This window comes from Astatotilapia calliptera, chromosome 18 (assembly GCF_964374335.1).
Source record: "Astatotilapia calliptera chromosome 18, fAstCal68.1, whole genome shotgun sequence".
NCBI lineage: Eukaryota > Metazoa > Chordata > Actinopteri > Cichliformes > Cichlidae > Astatotilapia > Astatotilapia calliptera.
In genome coordinates, this window is record NC_137439.1 from 13,068,629 (window position 1) to 13,095,719 (window position 27,091).

Below are 27,091 nucleotides of genomic sequence, written 5' to 3' on the forward strand. Positions count from 1 at the left end.
CGACTGCTGCTGTTAATGCAACAACATGTCAGCAGCTTCATTACTCCTGAGCAACATGACAGCCTGTTGATAAGTTGATCACCTCACAGCGCAGATAAGACAGCAACAGTAATAGTTCGAACAATTGTGAAATTACATTGTTGCCCAATTGTAAAACGATTGTGTAAATTTCAGTTCAGGGAAAGAGGCTTCGCTGGAAATTGTACTAATCTATACTTAATCCTGCCATATGATGACTTTAGTGGTTCCTCTTCTGCAGTAAGAGCTGAAAGTGCAGTCTTTGACTCCAAGAGAGACGGCGCTTTTACTGACAAGTGCACTGAAACCAAGATATTTGTCCTGTTTTTCCTTTTTTACTTCTGACCTCTGTAGAGTGGAAAGCACGTGGGGGCAATTTTCCCCACAGGGATCAACTGAGTACCAGTTCTTTATGAACTTGTTACAAATCTTTGAGTGCAACCTGAGAGATGTTTTTACGTGGGCTGCTGCAGTCATAAGAGTGTCCCGCCCATCGTATGTCCAGCATGAGTATATGCCCGGTGCGCTCAAATGAAATTCTCTCCTCGGGTATGCACACTTCTCCACAGGAAGTGACAGCTCAGAACGAAATACAAACCCGTCTCCTAAATGTTGTACCAAGTATTCCCACAAGACATGCCAACTACTTTTGTTGCCTTTCACATCAATTTGCTCTGCTTCACAGACCAGTGCACGCTGAGTGAAGTTTAACGTGGGTATGGGCTGCTCGCGTATAAACGTTTCGGTCATGTTTGGCTTGGTTTTGAATCCGCCAGGTGCAGCATCGTTGAGTCAAAGATTTCCTATTAAGCGGTGTTAGTTGAAACAAAGTATCTAAAATGTGCACTGTGAGAATCAGTAAGTCTGTAAAAGGCTTCAGGTAGAGGTTATTTAATAGATACAGTACAAATTCAGGGCTATTTACAGATAATTAAACGAGCCAAATTAACCTTCTTGTCGTTTTCACCTTTTTTTTTTTTTTATAAATACAAACCTTGAGCAAGAGCTTGTATAAACATAAAATCAGCAGCTGTGGCTCAGTGGGTAGAAAAACCTGATGTTTCATCCCAGACTCCCCCTGTTCAAGTGTCCTGAAAGGAATCTGTTGACATTTATGAGACATATATAAAGTATGTTGAAGTCACTGCAACAGACCAGTAAATAATAAGCCACAAAAATGCCATAAAAACACAAATATTTAGCCTCTTTGTTTTTACAAGTTAAACAAGTGAGATCCAATCTTTCTCTTAGAAAGAAGGCAAATATTAATAGTGCTCCCTTTAAGTGAGACAAAAGCATGTAGTAAAATGCTAAAGTTCAAATGGCACTGGTGTAATATACTGTTGAGACAGCCTGTTGGGGTTTTTTTCATATGTGGGCTTTCGCAGAGCGACAAATCTTGCATAAGGTTTCTGAATTTAAACATAGTGGTGCAAGAAGATTTTAAGCAATGTCTCTAAAAAACCTTGAGTTCTTTGGTAATTGCCTAAATGTAATCTATCAGGCATTACAGGGCAGTAAAGGTAGCTGAGTAAGAGAGGAAGTGAGATTGCTCTCACTCTCACTAGTAGCAAAGCAAAAAAAGGCTCGCGGAGCAGAGCAAGGGTCAACAACAGCGGTCATGGGTTCAGACATCAGGCCGGCTGCTGCGCTGCCTCTAAAAACACATTTCCTCTCTGGCCTTACTGGACTTCTTCTGTGTGACGCACTTTCCACTGAACACACAGAGCTGACAGGGCTCAGGATGTGGAAACCTCACAGCTGAAAGTTTACTGGTGAAGGTGGTGGACATGACAGCTTGATGAGAGGTGGTGTATCTTTCATTAGAAGCTGACTTGGATCAGGTCATTGGCACACTGAGTACTTTTGCGCTTTTTTAACCTGCTGAGGTTGAGGATAAGGTGTGTGTCTCTCTTGGGGTTTCAGGTTAAATCCTACATAAAGTACAGTTGGAGAGTACCTAAAATATAGTGTGTACTTCAGGTTTCTATCTTGGAGTTGCATAGGTTTCTTTTGACTTATTCTGTGCTGCATTTTAGAGGGAAGCATTCCTTCTGAAATAACAAGTCTACATTAAACTTACAAAAAACTAGCTTAACATCAGCTTCACGTGCAGATAAATGGCTGCTTACAGGTAATCTAAATCATTACTCATCCCCAATTGCCTCCACTAATCGTGCTTCAGTGTGACATTTAATAAAACACGTGCTTCTTAAAACAGTCTCTTCTTTCATTGCACTATTCTATGTTGAATTGGATCCAAGGAATAAAGTTTAGGCACCAATCTTTCTAATTCCATCACACTTTGGGAAAAAGTGGCACAAAAAAGTGCGGAGTCGTACCCTGCAGAAAGCCTGTCTTCATGACCTCTGGAGCCAGGCGACTTCCTCGGATTCCTCCAGAAAACAATCCCCCTTTCCTCAAATCTCTCGGTCGAAGTAGCAACAAACACTAACGCTGATTTGTGATGCAAATGTGAACCCAATCGAAACCAGTAGCCCCAATTATGTCATTTACATGTGAACGGGACGTTAGCTTAAATTACGTTTATATCAGGAATGGTTAAAGCGTAATAATACCCCCCTCAAAAAAAAAAAAAAGGGGGGGGGGGGGGAGTTTCAGACGACCCTGGCGCCTGTTTAGACAGGCCCGTTGTGAGAGAACAAAAAGCATCTACCATTAATGATAATGAGCCGGCACAGACACCTACACTGCGCGTATCTTTACTGAGCTCTTATAAGTTTAACAAAAACGTGTTTATTTAAATAGAAACCCCTTTAATGGAGGCTCTTGGACCAGTGCGTGAGGAAGTGTGAAAGAAAAAGAGGCTTAGAGAGGCATCGAGATCAGAAAATAATAAATATATAATAATTAATAATGTATGCCACATATATACATATATTTTTTATTTCGTGGCAAATCTTTCAGTTTCTTTCCAGAGCTGAACCCGCTAATCCCAATCTAATGATATTTTTATTACTGTTCATCAGAAAAGCCACATCTCCTTTGTGTCCTGGTGATTAACTCGAGTACTGACAGCCTTTATTTTTAAGTTGCTGGTGCGGCTTTGCCTCCAGCAGTTTCTGTCACTGTACTTGTTCTTTTTAGATTATTACGTAAGTATATATGGTTGCTATACAGTGTGTTTATCATTTAAAAAAACAAACTTCAAATATCTTGCGTCACAATGTGGGAGGGGCCGAGCTAGGGCCCGCCCTTTTCAAAGAGGCTTGGTGCGAGCCGCTCTGCCTGTCACACACAAGTGAGCTGTGAGTCTGCACGAGCTGCTTTATAAAGCGCTAAATTTACCAAACTTTACGTTGTTTCCTGAGCTCTCACAATTGGCCAGGCGCGCTCGGAATAGGGTTATAAGGTTCGGAGGACCTCCTACCACTTTTAAACTTGTTCATGTATTTGATGTGAAACTGTGGAGAAGCGACAGTGAAATAGGCGCACAGACCCCTGCGCGGCTGCCGCTCAACACAGCACGATTTTGACAAGAGAAACTTATATTACTTTACCCAACGATGGCCTTATCCGGAGTGATGCTACCGTCATTTTCGACTTTCTCAAACCAAAGAGAAAAACCCTGGGAAAATGTAAGTTTGAAACAATGTCACGCAATTGTGTGTATGTGTTTTGTGTGTGTTTGTTTTTTTAAATATCCGTGATTTTGATTCTGCTTGTAATAATATAAATATCATGTAAGAATAATTTATTTGCTTCGAAAAAATATATATTTTGGTTCTAAAAAAAACTTTGCAGTCGCTTGTTTCTCATCTGCTTTTTTCTCCTCATTCCTACAGAGATGGAAGGGAGAGATGGACAAACTGGTCTCTTCGAGCTGGTCCATGCTTGAAATGGTACAAAACCTGGACAATCAAAACAAAAAGGAAGACGAGGATCTGAGTAACTATTTGGATCTGGATTTTATTCTCGCCAATACAACTGGCTCAGACAGCGCGATGGACTATCTGGGCACCGCCGACCCCAACATGTACACGACTGGAAACTCTATGCCATCGTTCCCAGCAGACGACCATCGCTCCCCACCGCCCCCGTACGGCGCCAGCCTCATGACAGAACAACTCCGCTCCGAAGGAACAGACAGCTATGGCATTACGCGCAACCCCAGCATTCAGGGAAGATTTTATGCCAGCACGGCGCATTTCCCCCGCCCGGAGAACATCAAAGTAGAGCCACCAATGGACAGTTATGGTCCCGTAATGGGCATGGTGCCCCAGAGCTGCAGCAAAATCAAGCAAGAAGGCAACGTTTCGTGCATGATGTCCTTTGAGCAGCCAAGAGTGGCCATCTCTCCCCGAGCGGCCAGCAACATGACCCCGCCGCTGAGTCCCAATGACCAGGGAGTTTCGGACTGTCAGGGACAGTTATGCCAGCCCATGAACTTTCAGCAGAAATATCACACAACTGTGGCTTTCCAGCACCACCCTCAGGCTCCACAGATGCAGATGGCCTACCACGCTCCACATGCTGGTTTTGGCATGTATGATGAAGCTCTCAGCCTGCAGCCGGGCGCACAGAGGGTGATGCTTACTCCACCCTCATCTCCCCTCGAACTGCTGGAGTCCAAACCCAAAAGAGGCAGGCGCACGTGGCCACGGAAGCGCACAGCCACGCATACCTGCACGTTTGCAGGCTGCGGAAAAACCTACACAAAGAGCTCGCACCTGAAGGCACATCTCCGCACTCACACCGGTAAGTTTGAGCTGAAGTATGCTATGATCTTTTTTAAGTGCGCAGTTACGCACAAAGCAGCGCATTGATTAAAACAAAATGCCGTTTCAGCACAGCCTAATAAACTTTTTTTCAAATTTTGTTCACGCAGGTGAGAAGCCGTACCACTGCAGCTGGGAAGGCTGTGGATGGAAATTCGCCCGCTCCGACGAGCTTACCCGTCATTTCCGCAAACACACCGGACACAGACCCTTCCAGTGCCACCTGTGTGAGCGCGCCTTTTCAAGGTCTGACCACCTGGCCCTTCATATGAAGAGACACATGTGAAGTAACCCACATAAGGACTCGGGGCGATTGGGGGAGGGGTTATTATTATTACGATTTCAACTGTATTTTTTATTTAAAATATTCCTCACATGACCAAAGACGCATATTATGATATTGAATTCAAAAAATGTTTAGTGTTATTGTTTAATAACGTAGCTGGTACTACTTTGGTTGTTTAAGCTTTAGAAAAGCTTTGTTTGCTTTAGAGCAGGCAGACCAAGAAGGGGCTGGCCCTGTATATACTACTCTCCTTTGACAGAACTGGAATGCTGTGTTTGACACAAAAGTGCCTTTCTGTGTTGTGCTACTGTATAAAAAAAAAAAAAAAAAAAAAACCTCTTTGTGAAAGAAGACATGGCCAAAAAAGCAGTACATGTTCTCGCTGATAGGAATGCAATGCACATACAGTTGCCTAATATGTGCAAAGACAAAAGACAATGTTTTATTTAAACTGCCTCAATGTCTGAATGGCCTATACTGTTTTTTGTTTTTTTTAAATGCTTTTTGTCCATCTCAGTGTGAAACTCTTGGTTCCAGCCCCTCTGTACACTATCAGGGCTTGATGTCCTGTGCTTTATTTTTTACTTAAATTTATATTAAAAAAAAAAAAGTACCTGGATTTTATACTGTAAATCATGTATTTATTGTAAATATTAAAAAAAATGGAACTGAATTGTTTGGCTTGAGAAGTCTTTACTTCGCTTGCGTGCTTACTCATTCCTTACACTTGTTCACACATTTCTTTTTTATTGGATACATCCAGCCACTCAACATAACTCATAACTGCTTGTAAAAAGGTGCAGTAGACCTGCGGACTGTCACATCAGTTCTTCTAAATTGTACATCGAATTTTAAAACACGAGCACTTGATTTCCACTGTGATGTTTTGCAGCTGCAAGACAGAGAAGGGCAGCCGCTTGTGGGCTTAGCCTATAAATACAAACACTCCATTTCCATAATTACAGAGAGAGCCAGGAGCCGTCTGGACAGAGGGGCACAGCAAACCCTCATCAGGGAGCCCTTAGACTCCCTTTCTGATGGGTAGAAATTATAGTAGGACATCAAAGAGCCTTAATACTACAATTACACACAGTCACTCTGCACTACAGTTTCAAAGTATCCAAGTCCGTGCACATTATGGCTGCATAGTGTCAGTGAGCAGTCGTTTTGCCCGCATCAAAGAGTGCATTGAGTGCATATATAAAAGCCAGATGGCATTTTCTAAAAAGCGTAGTCTTTTAAAAAACTTAATAAAACAGTTTTAATTGAATCAGTGTAACTCAGTTACTTTGTATAGTAAATTCACCTGCAGCAATAAAACGCAAATGCAAAGAGAGTTCAAATGCGTTTATCAACACACTGAAATTTATCATATTTTAAAACGAAAAAAGAGGAAGCACACACTGGGCCAAAAATATCTACCCAGTACATGCAAATATGTCGTTCTCATTTCACTTTTTTGTGTTCCAATATCAAACCAGACTTCTAAGACATAAAAACAATCAATGTTCGAGTCACTCTAGTTTTACTTCAAGAACTAGATTTAGAAAGAAGCATCACAAGAACAATTAAACTACCCCCCCCTTCATAACAAGATAACAAGTCTATGCAATGCTCAGCACCGGTTTCTCAAGGCCACTTGCTGTATATTCATTCTCTGTTTACCACTGAAACATTAATTTTGCAATTACACCTGACTCACTTCTTTTTATGCTGTTGTGGAAATATTTAAGAAATCAGACCTACCTCTCTCTGTGCTTGGTGTTAAAAATAACTTTTATTCAATTAAAAGTCCTTACAGTTTTGAGCAACTCAAACCTTTACCTCAAAATTATATACATAATGTGCAGCAATAACACATTACAGTGTTAACGTGTTGAAAAATAAGGCGCCGTCACTCTGTGCATGTCCACATAACAGTGCATACATTATGTGCCACATAAACCTGATTAGTGTTTTGTATGATTACAAGGATGCAATAATTCAGGCCATTTGCAGAAAAGTCCTCCCACTAGATTACTAGACAGTGATAACACAAATCCATATGAAAAATAATAAATATCCAAAAGGTCGATTTGGCTGAATAGCAGAAGTAGTAAAAAGGTGTAACAGCACCAGTATAAACAAGAGAGGTTTACACTTCCTCCATTTAATAGAGGCATTAGTTGCAGGGAGCTATTTGGGTGTTACAACAATGCAACCAATGATGATCTATCTGACAAACAAGCTGTTCGCAGAGGAAGAGCGCTCCAAGTGGACAGAGCTGGGTTCACAGGAAAGGAAGACCGTAATGAGTATCATTAGCATCTTTAGGATTTCCAATATATTCCAGTACTCTTTTAATTCATGCACTTTACTTATATAAATATTAGCTATGAAAGCATAAATGCCCAGAAACACCAGTAGCATTTAAAATGAGAATTAAATCATGCTACTGATGATCTCATAACTTGTTTAAGACAGGAATGGAGTTTTTTCCCCCTGTCTTTTATTTGGTTGAGCTCAAAATAAAACCGTATAACTATATACACTAAAAGAAGAGGTTTCCTAAAAAATGAAATAAAACAAAATAAAAACAAAACAAAATAAATTTGAAAAAAGTCAATTGAATGTCAGCAGAGCAAATGTTTCGACTTTCATTGTGTATTTTCTGAGCGATATAAAAACAGTTTTAGGATGCATCTCACTTCATACATGACAAATTAGCTGCTTTCGTTTCTAAATAAAACAAAAATATTTTTAAAATGTTATTTTACCTTCAAAAAAGCCCCCACAAATTTGGATAAGGTAAGGCTGATTAGCCATAACCAGATATGGAGTTAGATATAGGTTGTAGTAGTCGAGTACCCTGCCGGTTTGGCTTGCGTTAAATCCATGTTCTTGGAGGATGAAGCAAGGCTTAAATCAAGTGCCTCCATATTGTCCCTGATTATAGTTTCCACATAGTTTGGGAGCAATGAACCTTAACTAGTAGCTAAATGTGGAGTCATTTGAACACAAGTACAGTCATAGCTGCAGAAACACTGGGCTCTTGCACAAGTTGGTAACAGGGGGTGCTAGTCATGTCGGGCCAATGATGGTACTGTTGTCACGAGCCTGTAGATGGCGGGCTGTAAGGAAAAGTGAAGGGGACAGAAAGTTGTGCTGGAGCACGCCTGCTCAGGTGTTCGGCATGGTGGTCTTGCTGAGAGCGATGGCCAGCTCCAGGTCCTTCTGCTCCTGGAGCTGCAGCCTCCTCAACCTCTCCCGTTCCTCATGCTCGCTCTCACGCTTGGCCCACTCCAGCTGCTCGCTCTCACTTCCAAACTGGAGCAGAGACACAAACATTAGATGTGCGCAATAAAAAGCAGGAATGTAGTCGTATAAGACACAACAGACAACACAGGAAGAAATATGCAAAAAATTAAAAATAAATAAATAAAAATCAAGCGTTTCTAGTTGGGCTGATTCTCAAAAAACTGCATTATTTAGCTAAATGATCTGATACATAGAAAAATACTGATCAAAAATTGAATGCAAATTAAAGACAATTAGATTTCACTTTTACGTCACACAAGACAGCAAAGAAGGTGCTGCTCCACTACAACAAATCAATGGTCACATTTCCCAAATTCTGTGTTTGGATGCAGGAATGCAGGAAAATAATTATGCTCGAGAATCACTTTACTTAGATTATGCATTGCCGACAGGTTTTTCACATGCAAAGAATCGAAAAGCACACCTTTATACAGTCTTACCTTAACATGTTCAGATCCTGGCAGAAAAACAAAAATTACAACACAGAGCTCGATATAAAAACCACAAATCCCTTTCACAACAGTCATGCTGGGATGAGGGATAAAATAAATACATATCATGTCAAGTGATACAAACCAGACACAAAAAGCTGCCATGCATCACCTCTCCACATGAGAGCACAGTCAGCCGTTAGGCTATACAAGATGGCAAATAAGCGGAAGGTGGGACATAAAGAGGGAGATTTACTCTGTTGTTCTCTGCTTTGAGGCATATCATGCTTTGACAGCGAATAAGCCTTTAGCTTGCACTTCGAGACTTGAAAAATGCTCCTCAAGTGATACCTGACCAGGCAAGTTCATGAACTCGCCAACTATGAGTTTATAAATCCTCGCTTCCTCTCAAAGGAAAAGGCAAAGATGACAGCAAGCATGCAAGCCCCTTTACCAGGTGCACAGAGCCAATCTATAACTCGACAGAGACTAGCAGAGGGACTGTCCAACTCAGTCATGCAATCATTTACTTTCCTTCTAAACCAAGCAGTTGAAAAGCTCTCACATGTTCTGTCAGTTGTTAGTTAACAGCCAGTAAACACAAAAGTTCTTTGAGTGCCTTCTGAACACACTGCTTTTGGGGCGTTAACAGAATGAGGCCCAATGACACAGAGCTGACACCTCTGTGGCTTGAACACAGCAATCTAAAGATCGAGATGAGATCAGCAGCTTGTGCAGGCAAATATACTCTACAGCAAGTACACTACACTTACAGATGCAAAATCCATAGGATAATCTTTGGATGTTTTACTCGACTGTGTCGTAAAGAAAGAGTCTGCACCGTCTGCTGTGGAGCCAACGCTCTGGAGCAGCTCTGATGGACTCAAACCTATCAGAGAAGGAAGGACATTTAAATAAGATAATATATATAAAAAAACCCAACATGACAGAAAATGCTGCTGTTAGCATCTTCATTAGAGATATTTCTCACCGATACCCCCCTTGGGAAATTGAACTCACACTTTAAAGGCTAACGCATAATACTTTGCCACTAAATATTCACAGGAAGCCAACAGCTTCATGCAAGCAGAGTAGTTACCCAGGGGAAAGCCACATTGATTCAAAAAATGTGGTTAACACCTTTTTCAGTACAGCTCACTGATGCAGTGAAGCTTAAACATGCACACGGTTGCTTTTTTGGAACTTGCAATTGTAAAAGATGGACACACCCTTGTGTACAGTAAGCACACATTTCTTATAATGATGGTACTATTAATAAGTGAGAATGTTGTTTATCTCACGGACTTTGTGCACCAATGCAGCACAGGCTGCTCCTGCAAATTCAAGGGCTCAATTTTCCGAAAAACTAATTCTTTGATTTGTCAAATTAAAAAGAATTGATTAAGAAAAAACAAAACAAAAAGAAAAACAAGTATTATTAGAGTTGTTTACAAATGCTGCTGCAACACAGCTGCAAAAGAATAAATCCAATCAAATAAAAAAATATATTAAAAGTTCTAACTGTTGAGCAACTGTCCTTGTAATACAGAAAGTCAACAGTGCCCACGGTTTGTGAGAGTGGACTTCTCACTTCCCCATCACCCTTGAAGCACGTCTCTACTCATCTCTACCCTTTTCTGTGCGGTAAAGGGGAACACTAACTTTCCCAGGCTGATGCTTCTGCTACAAGAATAAGTGCAAGGTCACAGCGGAAGGGCATGTACTGGGCATGGCTTCTAGGTAATGTGTGAATTCACATGTGCATAAAAAAAACAACACGAACAAAACCACTAAAAAAAAAAAAAGGATGAGAAAGTTGTTCTCAAGGCTCCTCATCCTGTACACAAGAATATCTTAACACATCACTGCGGCAGAGTCTTAATAACAGCATTATCATTTAAAGGACTCGTATCTCTGCCAGCAGCTTTCCTGTTTACCAAATCAAAAGAAGAAATTATGTTCTCAGCACCCTAGCACCTCAGTAGGGAAGTTGTTTTTTTTCTTTTTTTCTTTTCTTTTTTTTCTTTTTCCACCACCATTAAGCATCAAATCCTTATTTCACAGGACGGTTACTCGCCGTGAAAACCCCCAAAAGTTCTTATGCTTTTATTTTGAGTTACATATGAGTAAAGAGAATGTACCATCATCACTGGCATATTAAAAAAAAAAAAAAGTGTGATCTGTTTAGCAGATCTGACCCATTTCTATTTCCTAGTTATGAACACCATGCCTGCACATGCGCAGTCAAGTTCATCAAAAACACGTTTTATGGTATTTTATATAGATATACATATGAATAAACTCTATGCTTACCATAGGGAGGTGCAGGCCTCTTAGGCACACTTTTCTTTGGGATTGGGAGTACAGGATTGTCCGACTTCTTCTCAGACACAAGACAAAAAGAAAAGAAAAACCATTAGCTGTATACAAAACGATGACCCCAACAGAAATGTCAGCTAAGATGTAAAGCCTCTGGACTTATACAAGGTAGACCCTTTTCAGAAATGTGATAAATTGGAAGGAAAAAAAAAAACAAAAAAAAACAAGACCTCAGTCACGATGAAAGTTAAATTAACAGCACGGCTTTCTTCAGCTTTAGTGGAAAACTATGCTTTATGGTGCAACTGATTCATAACTTCAAGTCTCCAGAGCTTACCTTTGACATCTGACTAAAGTCAGCAAATCCACCCCCCTTGCTTCCAAAAGAGTTGCTTCCAAAGGGGTCTGCTTTCCCAAACAAATCTGTGACAAGAGTACATTGAAATGCATTTGGAACATTTGAATACATTTATGGAAAGAGCCAGAAACTATAATGAAGTTCAGCCCCAAACCACACATTCAAAATCCTCTCTGCATCTTGCTTATTCTGAAAGGGCCTGTTTTCTATTTTCAGAAGAGGCAATGTGGCATGACCGTTTAATTTTCCATGACATTTTACAAAAAAACTGTAAAGCAGAGGTTTTGTTTAACCTGACGTATGCATCGGGCGTCATTTGGCGTCCTGTTAACTATAACCATGCCTGGCTTGTTTTGAAGCTCAGCAGTATGCCACTTAATGAAAAAAAAAAAAAAACCCTGCATTTTTTCACCGTGAAAAAACAAAACATCGTAAGAGAATATGTTTGTTGTGAGTGTTCGACCACAAAAGGCCCGTTCATGTGCAGGATCGGTGTTTTTCTTTTGCGCACAGTAACTCAGCTCAGGTCTACAGTCGACTCTGTGTTCATCTTAAACACGTGTAGCACGGCAGAGCATCAACCAGCAGCAGCCACCAACTTAAAACAACTTCCGCACCAAAAGAGGCACAGCAGTTCAACAGCAGCAAGTATAAAGACAGGACAGAGGCAGAAGGGAACTGGTTAAAGGAGTGGCAGTGTATTCTAGTAGAGAAGGACCAGCAGTCACAGAGTTTCTGTTATGCTTGGCTCCGGTTAGCCTCCTGTTTTTCCAGGGGGTGGGGGGTATTTTTAGTTGGTCAGTAGTTAAATGTGTAGGTACTCGACTAAAAATAGCCCAAAACCACAGGAAAAATTGAAGCCACAGTGAGTAAAAATTGTTTGCCCCTGGTGCTCCCCCCAAAATAAAATCTAAATCTAACACGTCACCCAGAATGGGCAAAAAGACTCTTTTAAGATGGGTTTCACAACTAAAGAGAGTTCTCATGTTTAGATGTCTGTTTTTAGAGTCATATTTTCAGTAAAAGGCTTGGAAAATCTGCTCTTATTAGTACAGGGATGACTATACGTGGAAATCGGCATGGATTCGTGCATGAAAACACGATCATACATCATCGTCTCAATAACAGCGAATGGAGAAGGATGAGTAACATATTTAAATATGACCTGTCCAACTTATGTACGACAAACTAGCTAGGCCTCTTCCTGTTAAAGTTAAAAGATTTTTTTTTTGCCTCTCAAAGTACTTAATTAAAGGGGATCATCAGATTGTTACAGTTCTTGAGATGACTGCTGGTATGAGCTGGTTGCTATTTTAATAAAAGTGAAATTGAAAAAATGTTAAACTGAAGAACTCTGGGGCTATGTGCAAACAAATTATTCTGGGTTTTAATAATTTAAGATTTAAAGTCTCTTTCAGTGTGCTTTGACTTCCCATGTTGCTTCTGTACCTGAGTCCTTTGTTTTTGGGCTGTTTGATCTGAAGGAGTCACTGCTGCCAAAAGGACTTGGCTGACAAATGCAAAAGAAGGGGAAAAAACAAAAACAAACAGAGTGAGATTTAATTCAGTCAAACACATTTAAAATGTACACACTATGACCACGCCACAAATCTCTTTCTGGTTTGCTTTTCCATTTATCTGCAACAAGCACAAAAAAAAAAAGAAAATCTTCTTGGAACTAATAATCGCACTGCATCTAAAAGAGCCATATTAACACTCCAAAGTAGCATCACTTGGGGAGGGGGAGGGGGGGGGGGGGGGAGTCAATACCTTGACTGGAGGTACAGGTTTTCTGCTAAAGGGGTCTCCAGATCCAAACAAGTCTGGCCTGTCAGTTGTCTTAAAAAAGTCTTCAGATGAGGTGCCTTTGAAAGGGTCGCTTTCTTTGAAAGGATCACTTCCAAATGGATCTAGAAAAAGGACACCACCATCATTTACATCCTCTAACAAGAAAAGCTCATTAGAAGGGATACAAACTGAATGCAAGCAGCAGCTGACAGAGCCACAGTCGTTACAGAAAAAGGAGTAAATAAGGAGACTTGAGGAAGTATTCACACCTTTGAAGAGGTCAGATTTGAAGGGATCCTCCATCTTGAAGGGGTCTGCTCGAGTCTCCTTGGCAGCACTGTTGTTGTTGAACATGGCTATCCTTGACTTTAAAGAGCCCTCCTGATTAACCATCCAGAAAATAACAAATCATCAACAATCTTATCAGTAAAGCCCTTTACCAATGTACCCGGAAAATATCCAGAAATTAACTTCCACGTTACAAGTCTGGGTACATTTGCACTTCTCTAGCATCTCCAGAGCAAAACGACAAAGGAAACAAAATCTGAATCCAGATTATTAGAGAACAGAAAAAATGAGTTTCTTGGATTTAGACTAAAATTGTATTGTGAATGAATCATCCTTCATAGGTAGTTGTGGTCTCCTCACCGTACTTCTGAAGCTTCCATCCTCCCTTTCAGCAAAGCCTTCATTTAGGTCCGGCAGGTTGCTCAAGTTTCCTGCATTGATTTCTTTCAAAGCATTGTTGTACTGCTCAATGGTCTTGGTCAACTCTTTCTGGCTCTCTTGAATCAGTGACAACTTACCACGAGCCTAAAAAGCACAAAGAATGTCAATCTACAGTATACCAACATGCTTCTAAAGAACCACACTGATATCTATCCACTTATGTCCAAAGGTAGGTAGGTTAAATCATTCACTGTCTATGAACCAATAATTTCCACTATGACAATATAAATACTGTGACCTCCTCTGGCCCTGACAAACGTTCCCCGTATCATGACAAAAGAAAAAGCCAAAACTGAAAATGAAACTAAAGAAAATCAAAAGTAAAAGGAAACATTTTTAAATATTAAAAACTAAACTGAAATAAGAAAACGGTTTCCAGACACCAACTGAAATAAACAGACTTCAAAAGAAAAATACAAAAAAATAATACAATAATTCCACAACTTAAAGGGAGCATAACAAATCTGTATCAACTGGGGCTAACAAATTTTTGGGTAGAAATGCTGGCTGTCGTTTTTAGGCAGGATTGTAATCTGGATTTATTTCAGCTAACAGAAACAAACATGGTGCTCAAATCTGATGAATGCACCAGACATTAAAGTCACTAAACTGAACTGCCTGTAAGCAGTTTAGGTGTTTTGTACCTTTAAAGGTAGGAGTACCGGTAAGAGAGTAAACGTCTGCTTCAAAATGATTATTTAAAAAAAACAAAAGAAAATAAAAACAAGTTAAATTCAAACTTGAATTTAACTTCACGTACTAGTTGAAACTTCACTAGTAGATAAGCATAAATTAGTATAAGTGTTATTATTAGTACTACTGGATATCTAGACCTTTATCCCACTTTCCAACCTGATCTTTAATCCCAACAATGCTACTATGGAGCTTGGTGGTCTGAAGTGGCACAACATCCTAAAGTAACCTGTTGCCTTTCCCTCTGAACTGACCTGACTGATCTCATCCTGGGTGGTTTTGAGTGACTTAATGATGCTGTCCAGCTGAGTCCGACCGGAGAGCAATCTCTGCTCTAGCTGTGCCTCCTCCTCTTGGACTCTATTCAGGTCCGTTTTGGTGCGACTCAGTTCATCTTCCTGACTGCGGAGGTCAGTCTCCTGTGAGCGGATCTGGCTATGCAGGGATGAAATCTTCCAAACAAAAAGAAAGGAGTTTATATCTGCAGGATCAACATCCTGCTTGCTGTTCATTTAGAAATTGTAGATTTCAATTATAAATTTTTTAAATGCAATTAGTGCTTCACTTCTTACATATTTTTTTTTCCACATCCATCTTGCACCAACAAACTAAAAGCCAAATATGCACAGCTGCCTCTAAAGCAGTTACACTGACTTTCTAAACAAAGACCTTATTGTACATGTGGTGAATGTGTTTAAAAATACTAACTCTCACCACTTTCATGTAAACAAATCTTAACCTCAGATGACCAATGTTTTGACATCTGGGGCCCGTTCTTCGTACGTCGCTCACTACATCCAAGATCAAATGACACATCCAAGACCAAATCATCGCGCTAACCGTGAGCTCGCTAATCCGGTTCTCCGAACACAACTGCTGTTGACGATTAGTACAGCTGGACGCAGTAATGTGACATCACTGGGTGTCGTAAAAGGGGCTACGCATCGATAGAAACATTGATCGGCAACACTCTGATTGGTCGGCGAAAATGTCGAAGGAGCGCGCTCGGCTCGGTATTTTTCGGCAGCAGAGCAAGAACTCTTGAGTGAGGGATTTCAGGAGTTTCAGAGTTTAATCAGAACGCAAGGGAACACTGCAAAGGCTGCAAAAGCAAGGAGCGAGGGCTGGCAGAAAGTTGCTGACAAATTAAACTCGTAAGTAATTTAATAATAACAATAATAATGGAGTGGATTGATATAGCGCTTTTCAAGGCACCCAAAGCGCTTTACAATGCCACTATTCAGTCACTCTCACATTCACACACTGGTGGAGGCAGCTACGGTTGTAGCCACAGCTGCCCTGGGGCAGACTGACAGAAGCCAGGCTGCCATATCGCGCCATCGGCCCCTCTGGCCAACACCAGTAGGCGGTAGGGTAGATTTATCATATGACACTATATTATCCAATATTATATTACATTATATTATGTTATATTATATCCCCTTTCACATTAGAGCGACGACAGGACCCACTAGAACATGGGAACAAGTAAAAGTGAAATATAAGAATATTCTACAGAATGGTAATATTTATCACTTATATTGCTTTTCGTCTCTTGGAAAGAGACCCTGAAATAATCTGTTTGTTTGTTCATAACAGCAACCAAGAAAAGGGCAGAGCAAAAAAAGACAGGTGGTGGTCCTGCACCCCCTCGTCAACAAGTTGGTTAAGTAAATAATACCCTCACGGGAAAATCGATATCTCTCAATGAGCACACTGTCGTGCTGAGCTAAAGGATCCTGTCTGTCCCACAATATACGCTGAATTCTGAAAACTCTCCTTATCAATCTTGCACCTTCCGCAATGGGTTGCTCGCGTAAACGGACAGGACATGGCTGCGACAGACTTCCCAAATCCACCTTCGCTTTTATAGCCGTGGTCTCTCATCTTGATTACACGAAGTAATTTACAATTACTACTCTGAAATATGAATTACATCTGTAATAATCACATACATGTAATAGAATGTTAATAGTACATTTCCCTTTTTTAGGGAATGACCTGTATGTATCTGTGTGAAATCAATAAATGGATCAAGTGCTGCATTATCTTTAGTTACATTGATGTTATTTATTTATGGTGAAACAGTGGTGGAATATCGCTGTTGCTTTCGTATAAATGAAGCGGACATACCTGAGTGGCCGCAATCTAATCCTGTTTACATAAAGTAAGCCTGCTCCCGAGCAGGTTTACGCTTACGGCTCTGTTGCTATGACAGCAAGTCCCGGATGAGCTTCGGGGAACCGAACGATCCAGGATCACGTGAAATCGTCAACAATCAAATCCAGCTAACCTACTTAGCGAGGTACGAAGAACGGGCCCCTGGCCTGATATCCGAGATCGCACTGACACCAAACCATTATCAGCTTAGACCAAAAAGATTACACTACAGTAAAACCACAAATGCATGTGTACCACTGTCACCAGTAGCCAAACACAAAACCCAATAACATTTCTCAACTGAAATACATGCGCATCACTTCAGTGTGTCACATCTCTAACCTTCTGGGTTTCATCCTGGCACTTCTGCTTGATGTCGTTGAGCATTCCCTCAAGCCTGGAGCGCTGTTGGTCCATTTCCTCCAGGCGTACCTGGGCATCCTGCTTCTGGGACTCCAGGTCTTGCAAGCTGCTGCTCTCCCTTTCCAAATTATTCTGCAAGCCCTGAGGGTCAAGGAAAACCCGCACAGAGGCACATGTGTTTGCAGAAAGTATAGCTATTAGGCATGATCTTTTCTGAGTTATTAAGCCTTCAGTTCCCCTCAAAATTATGCAATTTGTGCTGGATTTGAAGTATTTCTGACAACTTTTTAAATTGTAGAATAAAACGGACTGGAATTTACTCATGAATACCATTAACTAACTTAACTTTAACCAGGCAAACTAAATTATTTTATTTTATTCAGTCTTACCTGCACATCACTGTTTTTTTGTCTGAGGGCCTCCTCCTTTTCTCTGATCTCATGCTCCAGGATGAATTTGTCTCTACAGATGAAAAACACGAGCCAAACAATGGCAGAGAGGTTATAAAATGGACATCACTCACCAACAAACGACAGGCAAATGACAAAAATTATACCCAGTGTTTCATTTTTCTGTCTAGATTTGCAGGCAACATAATGGATAAGAGAAATCAGAATTAAAATATTCAATCAAAATGATCTGCCAACATTGATTTCTTTTTTACAAGGCTATGGAAAAGTCACAGAAATTAACACACCTAGTAACCTTTAATGTTTTAAATGTAAAAAGTTCAACGTTTTAGAGGTCTAATGGGCATCAGCACCGAGCAGTAAAATAAATGTATTAATGTGAACTGATGCACTCTGTGTGCTTGAAATGGAAATCAATTCACAACAATTACTTTCATCTGTTATTTCCAGCTACGGTGTTACTTTTTACTGGTATTTATTTTATTTTATTTATACGGACACTACAGATCTCCAGCGACTCATCAACTGCCCCAGTTTACGTGAACGTGCACAGAGCCTGCAGCCAAATATCTGGTTTAACAAAGAATGCTGAAACCGCTAACGTGATGCGATATCTGTTATCTCTGACTGTGGTTTTCTAGTTTTGTCAAGCCACCCTAATGCAACGAGACTAAACAAAAAGAGGCTAAACTCGCTCATAGTCCTTCTGCAGCACATTCATTATGACTATGTCACTGTTGGTGCGTTATCAAGTGCCCTGTTACAAAAAAAAAAAAAAAAAAAAAAGGTTACTTGAGATGAATTTTTAATACTTTTTATTGGCTTATAAATGTATTTTACAGTATGCACAAATCTATTTTGAATTGTAAATGCTAATGGAACGATTGCACCTTCCATGCGCTGCAGTCTTTATACACTATTCTTTGACACATTCTCTTAGTTGCTTCCTTCTTACACCACAAGTGTTTGGCCATAGGGTGAAAATACTGACTGCAAGAAAAAACTATTTACATCAAATGTTAACTCATGACCATGACTTCCTGGACTGCTGTCAATAGCCAGAAAAGGCCAGCAGCCAGTTAATCAAGTTGCCTAACAGGTTGTTTGTGTGGGGTCTTTGTTCGTTTTGTTTTTTTAAATTAAACATACTCTGGGCCATTTGGGGTAATGATTATATTAAACCCTGGTGCCAAATTACATTAGAAAAATGTCTCGTGATAATACAAATATATTTAACAGTCCAAAAACAGACAAAGGTGTAGTCAACTGTAACCATTTACTGCAATTCATTTTCATGTTTGTCAGCAATCCGTATAGTTACACAGTGAGAAGTATGTTGACAGCTGTTGAGTACAATGCATCCTGTATACAAACAGTACAATAGTATGAAAAAAAACTTTGATCTAGAACATCACCTTACTAAAAGCTTGTCTACTTTTTCCTCACAGGAAGCGAAACAAAACTGTCCCTACTGCTAGTTACGGTTTAGTGGGCTCACCTCTGCAGATGAGATATTTCCTTACTGAGGTCATCCAGCTCTTTGATACCTGTCGGCTCTGTCGACCCTGTGTAGCCGATACCGTCCTGAGGTGAGAGACATTGAGACAGACGAGTTAGACAGGAGAAAAAAGGTAGGAGAGAAGATATGATGAGGGTGACTGGAGGGGAGCACAGAAACAGTTGATTAGGACTGGGAAATGGACAGGCGAACGACGAAGAATCTGTTCTAAGAGGCGAAGGAGTACAAGGAGGGAAAAGAGGTCAGGGAAGATGTGAGTGATATGCAGTGGGAAAGAGGTGCTCCCCGCTGTTGTGTCTAAAGAAACAAAAGTCAGAGGAAGGAAATACAAACAGCTCACACAGTTAGCGTAGGAGCAAGCCAGCCAGACGATACATAAATTGCACACAAGGCTATTTAAAAGAATTCAATGCAACAGTAAATTTTGGAAGACTGTTCATTGTTAAACAGACCCATGCCATATCAAGAAGCCTAAACAAAAATATTGGGCAATTCGCAAAATTGCTGAAGCAGACCAAGACAACACATAATCTATTTAAGCTTCGTGTTTCACCTGAAATAGGAGACTATCCATGATATATAACTGATACAGATATATAACTGATAGCTGATGCCAACACCATCAGCTATTGGTTCACTTCCTATTTATAAAGTTGTTATTGGCCCAGAATTTCAGTGCATTTAAATTAAATTGTGTTTCTTAGAATTTACTGTCATGATGACATTAATCTGATAATATTAATAATAAAAGCATGATTGGTCTGAAAAGCTCAACTGGAGTAACTGATTTGTTTTCCTCACCTTGGCAGTCAAGCTTAAACCCACTTAGTTCAGACAGATTAAATTTTACTTTTACACTCATTGAAAAATAAAAAGCTAACTTCTTGGTAATGGTAATTCATGTTTTTTCCCCCCAGATAAATTTAAATAAAAGGTTACATGCTGGTTTACTTGATTGCCCACTTAACAGTGGCCCCATTTCACTACTCATATTAAAAATTATTTGTTCTATTATATCCTCTTTAATATAATAGAATTTGTATTCTCTTATGCTGCGTTTCCTTGAAGATCAAAAAATGTCAAGCCAGTGATGATGACAGCAGGTGGCAGCACTTTAAATGTTCCCATATTATTGTTCACCTTCTCTTTGGAACAGAGAGAGAGAATATAATAGAACAAGAGCGCCACCTTGTGGCAAAGGCCCAACTACTCACAATGTGCACCTTAAAAAAAGAAACCAAGTTCTGGTCTCACAGAAGGCAATTTTTAATAAGCACTTTGTTAAAAAAAAGAAAAAGAAAGAAAGAAATTGTAATAAACTGGCAAACCGACAGATGAAGAAGTGGTTGGAATATGGTATAGGCAGAACTCACAAAGCCCATAGCTGATGATGCAGATCGTTCTGATGGAGGGATCATGTCAGGAGTGAGAGCAGAGGGAGGGTCGATGCCTTTATTGACCTTTTGTTGGATCAAATGCATGGCTAGAGCAAACTGCTCCTCGTTCAGCTTGCCTGTTTGTTTTGTGTCAGCAAGTCCCCTATGGAGGAAGAGGAGACATTTTTCTCACCCTATTACATACTTCTGAGCAATAATATCAGCAATTTTTACAAATATAAATCCCCACTGAGTGGTTACCACGGACAAATGGTCCATTTTATGCTGGTTAAGTGAGCATCCTTTAAATCATTAAAAAAAAAAAAACAAAACACTTCTGTTCCACTTCTCTAGACCAAATGTAGTCATTTGGTTGAACTCAGATGATTTGAACATTTATATACACTATAATACAACTTCATACAATATAAACAATTTTAATATTTGCACTGCCTTTTAAAATTGTAACTACACCCTACTCTTGCGTACACAGCATTCAATTTACTTTATTATTTTCTATTCTTAGGTTTATTTTATTTTTTAGTTAGTTGTGTATTTAGATGTGTGAAGGGAACTTGCAAAGTAAGAATTTCATTGCTCATTGTAACCATTTGTGTTTTGCAGTGTATATGACAATAAACTTCTTGAATCTAATTTTAAGTGGCCACAAGATGGTGCTATATAGCTTTATCTGGGAGAATCCTCCTGACTATGTTTGCATTTTTAAAAAAAAAGAGGAAAAAAAATCGACTTCCCATTCAAATCGACTTTAATTTGAATAATCTGGTATTGATTCATTTAAAATTAATTTTTAAATATAAATGTATTTTGCCATAAAAGCCAGAACCTCCGCTAAAAGCTCACAAAAACATTTCAACAATTGCCAAACAGCTAAAACAGCAAATGATTAAAGAGCAGGTAAACGGATTTTGCAAAAAGATGTAAACAAAGCGTCGTTAACCCGACAGCTCGTACATGGACATGTCGGGTGCTGAAAGCCGACATCTGACAGATTCTGAACTGCAGGCTTCGTCACTCTCTGCCCAATATACTTCTATACTTCAAGACCAGTTTCCCATTAAAAAAATATTTTCTGCATTACTCACTTGCCTATTATGCACCAGTCTGTTGTATACATTGTTGTCAGCTTCTGATTTTTTCTCTCCCCAAAATAACCTCCGACAGCGATAAAACCGCTGTAACTTTGCTCTGTTCTGCTTCAGCAGCATCAGTCTTTGTACAGGTAATGTCCACATGTTGATTCGTGGTTTTCTTTAGTTTTTGATCTACTGCAGCATATTTTCAGGGGGGTTATATGCTATAAAAGATCAGGCCTGGAAAATCTCCTTCACATTTTTCTCTGTTTTATCCTCAGTTACTTTGACACAAAGGCATCTGCTGTGATGCTTACACCTCTGATAATGTCTCACACGTGTCAGTTCTGGGGGTTTTTGTTTGTTTGTTTGTTTGTTTGTTTTTTTTACCTCCTTCGTAATTGCACAGAAATAGTCAAATAATTTGGAATGATGCATTTTTAACTTACAATGTTTAGAGAGTTCATTCAACAGTATACATCCAAGAGGAATTATCAGAATTATAATATTTCTGACCGAGTCAAAACTGAATCGAATCAAAACAGGACGAAGTGTAAAAATGTATGAAAATGTTGACATCTTCACCAATTTAACACAATGGCAACAAAAAGAGTTAAGTCTATAACTTTTTGAACAATGAAACAGTTTTTGTGACACCAACACAGTGGATTTTAAATGTACACGTTAAGATAAAAACCCAGATAAACCTATCAGAGAGATAGCAACAATTTTAGGACTGGTCAAATCCACAAACTTGTTCTCTCCTAATAAGAAGAAATGCAAATGAAAGCTCAGGAACACCCGAAGTTCATGATGACAGAATTATTTCTATGGTTATGAGAAATGACCCATCATTTTTCATATAACCAAATCAAGAACACTCTCCAGGAGGTACACATACAATCAAACACCTTTATGAATGTGTAAGCAACACAGTGCCCAGTGCAAATGGATAATAACGCAACACAAACTGCAAAAGAGCCCGAATAGTTTCTCAAGGGCAAGAAATTGGATATTCTTTGATGGCCACGTGAGTCACCTGATCTCAACCCAACAGAGTATGCTTTTCAGTAACTGAAGATGAAACTTAAGGCATAGAGAGCCACAAACAAGCAGCAACTAAGGGTGGCTGCAGTAAAGGCCTGGCGGAGGTTTTCAATGTAGGAGAGACAGTATATGGCAATGCCCATGTGTTCTAGACTTCAGGCAGTCATTAACTGTAAAGGATTTTTATCCTAATAATGATTAATGTAATACTTTTATTGATTCCCTTATGAATGAAAACTGAAAGTCTGCACTTCAACCATATATGAATTATTGTATTTTAAAAGCCACTGTGAAAGTGTAATGAAGAAAATGTAATTTGCTTGTGTTTTCTTACACTGTAGTGCTTTGGGAACATGTTATTCACAACATACAAAAAAAAAGAAAAGCCCCAACAAACAAAATCTCTAAATATGTCTGAGCTGTGGTCTTACCATATCTGTGCGAGCATCGTCTGGGAGAGCGTACAATTCATGAAGAGCTCGATGACATCGCCGCCGTTGACGAGGCCGTCATTGTCAGTGTCCGTGTTCTTGAAAATTTCTTTATATTTCTCTCTGTCAGCCACTGGTACAACCCAGTTCACCGCCGGCTAGAGACAACAGAAGACATTGTGTGATATGAAATGATGAACACAGCATTCAGTATACAACAAACACACAGTTCTTCTTCGGTGCAGACAGGTGTACTTCACGCAACAAGAGGAATTTGTGAATCTGCACAATGAAATGGTTAAAACAGATCAGTAAAAACAAAACCCCCCCCCAAAAAAAACACAGTCCTCAGCTAGATGGAACTGCATTTGTAGGATGCTTTCTCACTGCCCTATCACAAACATTCACACAACTGTATAACATACACAATACATTAAAACTGTAACTAATCAAGCTAATAAAAAATACAAAAAATATATGCAAAAAAATGCAAGATGAAATGCATACCTTGCATTTTATTTCTGTCAAAAAAACAAACTATTAAAAAACAAAATATAAAATAAAGCGTTTAAAGAAGCAGAAAGGGCCATGAATTTAAAAAAAAAAAAAAAAAAAAAAAAAAAAGACAGAACAACATAACAACTGATCAAGTGGTCAAGGTACAAAGGTAGTACAAGTATTGCTACTCGTTACTTTCAAGAAAACCTGTTTCTCCAAAACTGAAATCCCTGAAGCTGTATCCTGGTAGAGAGAGGTTGGCCTTTGAACAATGCTCAGAACAATGTGGCAAAACAAGTCTACCCATTTGCAACAAAAGACAGTTAATACATGGCAACCTAGCTTGTTTAAGAGTTAAGAATCTGCCCTTGTGACACGTAGAGAGAACCAAGAAAAAAAATAAAATAAACAAATGTAGTGATTTTCCCTCATTACATCAAACGAATAGTCATGTGACCATTCGTTTGAAATGCATGGTCATATGTGATATGATCATTTAAAGTGCTTTCCACCAACATCAGCTTCAGAGAGCACTTTATTATGTGCTTCAATTGTATGCACATATCCAATTTAAAATCATCAATTGACACAATATGTTTCTCTTTGGACTGTGGGAGGAAACTGGAGGACTCAAACACTTATGCAGGTAAAGGTACAACATGCAACCTCCGCAAAGACCAACCCTAGGAGGTCCAAACCCAGAAACTTTTTGAAGCAACATCGCTGTGCTGTCCATTACATTGATATTATATATTAGGTTTAATCACATGACTCAACGGCCATAAAGAGGCATTTGTGCATCTTCGACTAATAATACTGTCCACACAAGCAATGTGAGGCAACATACCGGAGAACTGGACTTAAATGACTGTTTTGGAGAAAGGTTGGCAGCACCGGAGCCAAAAAGAGCAGCAGTGCCGAGGGGAGTAGTGTTGACCAGAGGAGAAGTGCTGCGTAAAGTTTCTTTGAGAAGAGCTGGACCAGTTCCAAGGCCAGACAGAGCAGGCAGCACAGGAACAGCACCTGGAAGTCCAACCCCAGTCTTCTTCCTCTTAGAAGGGGGGATAAGGGAAGCGGGTAAACTAGTGGGGAGCGGCTCCTTCTCCATGGTGCGATACACAAGATGCAAAGCCTGTAAAATGGAAAGTATAACCAATTAATACAAATAAAGAAGGGAACCCAGATAATATGTCAGTACAGAATCACAGTTTACCACGGTGAATTCTTCTTTGTCCAAGTGTCCATCTTTGTCCACATCACTTAGGTCCCAAATCTGCACAAACAATGAGTAAGTGCTCAATTTTAACAAACTGTTAAAATTACAAAAAAAAAAAAAAGGCTGCATAGTAGTACTTGACATGTAACATCACCTTTCCTAACACATCCAGAGGTAGCTTGGAGTTTATCAAAACTGGCCTGACTTTATCACCAGAGAGGAGGCCATTCACAGGTAACAGACTCTCAAAAATTCCCTCAAACTTTCCCTTTTCATCAGGCTGGGAAATAAAGAAAAAAACAACAACAACAACAACAACAGCTCAAGTTTAAGTGACAAGCCCATTTTTCTGTGATATCCTCATGACAGTTCTTGAAACCTTATAACATTTTACCTTAATGGCCCACTGTGAATCAGATGCTGTTGTTGAAACAGTTAGTAATGGGCTGCTTGTATCTTTCTATAAGAAAAAAAGAAGAAATAGAGTGAAATGAAATGCATCAACTTATCATTTTCTAAGACACTAAATAATGACGTTTTCATATGATCCACAGAAATAATTCCCATAACATTATTGATTAATTCAGTTCTTTGGAGTTATTTATAATTATCATTATTAATTGTAATTATAACTTACAAATTTGGGTGCAGCTAAGTTTTGGTTGAGATTGTGAAGACTTATGTCATTTCCACCCTGCGCAGATGCCACCAGCCTCAAAGCTATGAAGAAACCCTAAAAAAAAAAAAGAAAAAAAGAAAAAAAAAAGAGGAAGAAAGCAGAACAAATCCTGTTTTTTCTGCATGTATCAGCACGACAATACCATCAAATTTACAAAGAAATTCTGCGTTACCCGCTTGTCCAAATAGCCTTTTCTTTCTGAATCTGCCAAATCCCAAATCTAAAATACGTACATAAATAAATGCAAAGGTACAAGATTTTAGTTAGGTCAAATACATGACTGTGTGTTGTGTGTACATGTAGGTGACACTGTTACCCACCTTTCCCAGTGTGCTGTCTGACAGGCCAGACTTCTTAAGAAACTGAGCTGCATCGCCAGCTGATATTTTGCCTGTGTTTCCTGGGTCGAGCTATAAAGAATCATGAGGAAATTACCAGGAGGATACAGAGGATAGAAGTGTCTTTAAGAATGGGGTTACATAAAAGATCATACAGAGATGAATGCACAGTAAATGATCTGAAGTGAGGTGGGGAGCAACAGCAAACAACGTAGACCTTACCAGTCTGTAGTAGTTTTCATAAACTGGGTTTCCACTTGATAACTAAAGGAAACAAATTACAAATGAATGTGTATTAAGCATCAAATATACTAAATTAAGTTGCTAGAAAACGAATGGCTAATTTCAATGGCAACAAACTTCCAACATAGTTAGTTCATAAAGTAAAGGCCATCTTTTTTTTTTTAGTTGCCACTTAGTCGTGTTTTGTTTTCAACAACACCACACTCTACACTAGCTTCATTACTGTCTTCGCCAGCAGTCGCTTTCCTTATCCTTTAAAGCGTACACTAACTTTGCTATCCTAACCTAGCTAACCCTGTCAACTTAGTTGACAGCGAAAGCTTAATAAAGCGTTCACAGTAGTTTATATTCATCCTATCTTATGAAGACCTAAAGCAGTCAGATCACATAACCGCTGTCGCTGTCAGATGTTAACGCTTTCTAATAAATTTTATTACTTTTCTTGAGCTGTTTGGAGTTGTTACCTGACTCAGAGTCATGAACGCCGCCATATCTCCTGGTGTCTCGGGAGTGCGCACAGAGTCCTTAAAGGGAGCGGGCGCGAGCGCCTGGGGACCGGCGGGGACCGCGGTTCCGGTGGGTGTGGACACCGCGCCCTTGTCAGAGCTGCAGAGCAACTGCGCAAATTTGAATCCTATTAAAATGAAATGAGGTTTTCATGCCTGGGATGGTTTGCATGTGTGGTCAGCAGGTGTCCAACTTTACTTGGGACTGCACGGCATTTTTTAACCCCTAGTGCCGGGGTTTTGTCAGAACACCGGTCCTACAACGTCTTACATTTTCATTGGCTGCAGACAACACGTGGGTCTTACAGGGATGACGTCGCTGCTGCGTCTCTATTAAAACCCCAAATAACTGTTTTACAGAAATTTAAGACATACACGAGTGGATAAAGCCCATAAATCCAAGCTTTAGTGTCCTTTAAGGTCTCTAATGAATTAGAAAAACATTCAGTTTAATGCAGTCACTGGATTGACGCTAAATAGTTTCAATTATGTTTTAATTTTTCAGATGTCCCTTAGTCCCACATTCATTTTTCCGAGATGTGGTACACCAAAA

At 39.6% G+C, this 27,091-nt stretch overlaps 2 protein-coding genes across 3 annotated transcripts; one reads left to right on the forward strand and one right to left on the reverse strand.

The window, feature by feature from the left end:
* Nucleotides 1-2,924: 2,924 nt before the first annotated feature.
* Nucleotides 2,925-5,716, forward strand: klf2b (Kruppel like factor 2b). Its single transcript, XM_026149005.2, has 3 exons — nucleotides 2,925-3,617; nucleotides 3,825-4,737; nucleotides 4,868-5,716. The coding sequence occupies exons 1-3, from the start codon at nucleotides 3,546-3,548 to the stop codon at nucleotides 5,041-5,043; spliced, it is 1,161 nt and encodes a 386-aa protein (XP_026004790.1). The 5' UTR covers nucleotides 2,925-3,545; the 3' UTR covers nucleotides 5,044-5,716.
* Nucleotides 5,717-6,800: 1,084 nt separating this feature from the next.
* Nucleotides 6,801-26,717, reverse strand: eps15l1b (epidermal growth factor receptor pathway substrate 15-like 1b). 2 transcript variants are annotated; one of them, XM_080293064.1, is made up of 23 exons: nucleotides 26,497-26,717; nucleotides 26,012-26,053; nucleotides 25,772-25,861; nucleotides 25,624-25,671; nucleotides 25,410-25,505; nucleotides 25,167-25,232; nucleotides 24,927-25,052; nucleotides 24,770-24,829; nucleotides 24,404-24,688; nucleotides 23,059-23,216; nucleotides 20,484-20,649; nucleotides 19,090-19,175; nucleotides 17,571-17,643; nucleotides 17,161-17,322; nucleotides 14,913-15,110; nucleotides 13,885-14,049; nucleotides 13,506-13,617; nucleotides 13,219-13,358; nucleotides 12,898-12,958; nucleotides 11,428-11,513; nucleotides 11,085-11,151; nucleotides 8,781-8,797; nucleotides 6,801-8,349 (listed from the first exon to the last, which is right to left on the reverse strand). In XM_080293064.1, exons 1-23 carry the CDS (start codon nucleotides 26,521-26,523, stop codon nucleotides 8,203-8,205), a joined length of 2,478 nt encoding a protein of 825 aa, XP_080149190.1. In that variant the 5' UTR covers nucleotides 26,524-26,717; the 3' UTR covers nucleotides 6,801-8,202. The 2 variants fall into 2 exon arrangements, with proteins under 2 accessions (XP_080149190.1, XP_026004787.1); XM_026149002.2 differs by lacking the exon at nucleotides 8,781-8,797 and having other exon boundaries at nucleotides 26,497-26,715.
* Nucleotides 26,718-27,091: the final 374 nt, after the last annotated feature.

What these genes read in the sequence shown, in the direction of transcription:
- klf2b (XM_026149005.2), top strand. Translation starts at nt 3,546, where the DNA reads ATGGCCTTATCCGGAGTGATGCTACCGTCATTTTCGACTTTCTCAAAC. An exon ending in GAGAAAAACCCTGGGAAAAT is followed by an intron (nt 3,618 to 3,824) that starts GTAAGTTTGAAA and finishes TCATTCCTACAG; the next exon opens with AGATGGAAGGGAGAGATGGA. An exon ending in ACATCTCCGCACTCACACCG is followed by an intron (nt 4,738 to 4,867) that starts GTAAGTTTGAGC and finishes TTGTTCACGCAG; the next exon opens with GTGAGAAGCCGTACCACTGC.
- eps15l1b (XM_080293064.1), bottom strand. Translation starts at nt 26,523, where the DNA reads ATGGCGGCGTTCATGACTCTGAGTCAG. An exon ending in CGTTCATGACTCTGAGTCAG is followed by an intron (nt 26,054 to 26,496) that starts GTAACAACTCCA and finishes TGTTTCCTTTAG; the next exon opens with TTATCAAGTGGAAACCCAGT. An exon ending in CATCATCAGCTATGGGCTTT is followed by an intron (nt 19,176 to 20,483) that starts GTGAGTTCTGCC and finishes CTCTCACCTCAG; the next exon opens with GACGGTATCGGCTACACAGG.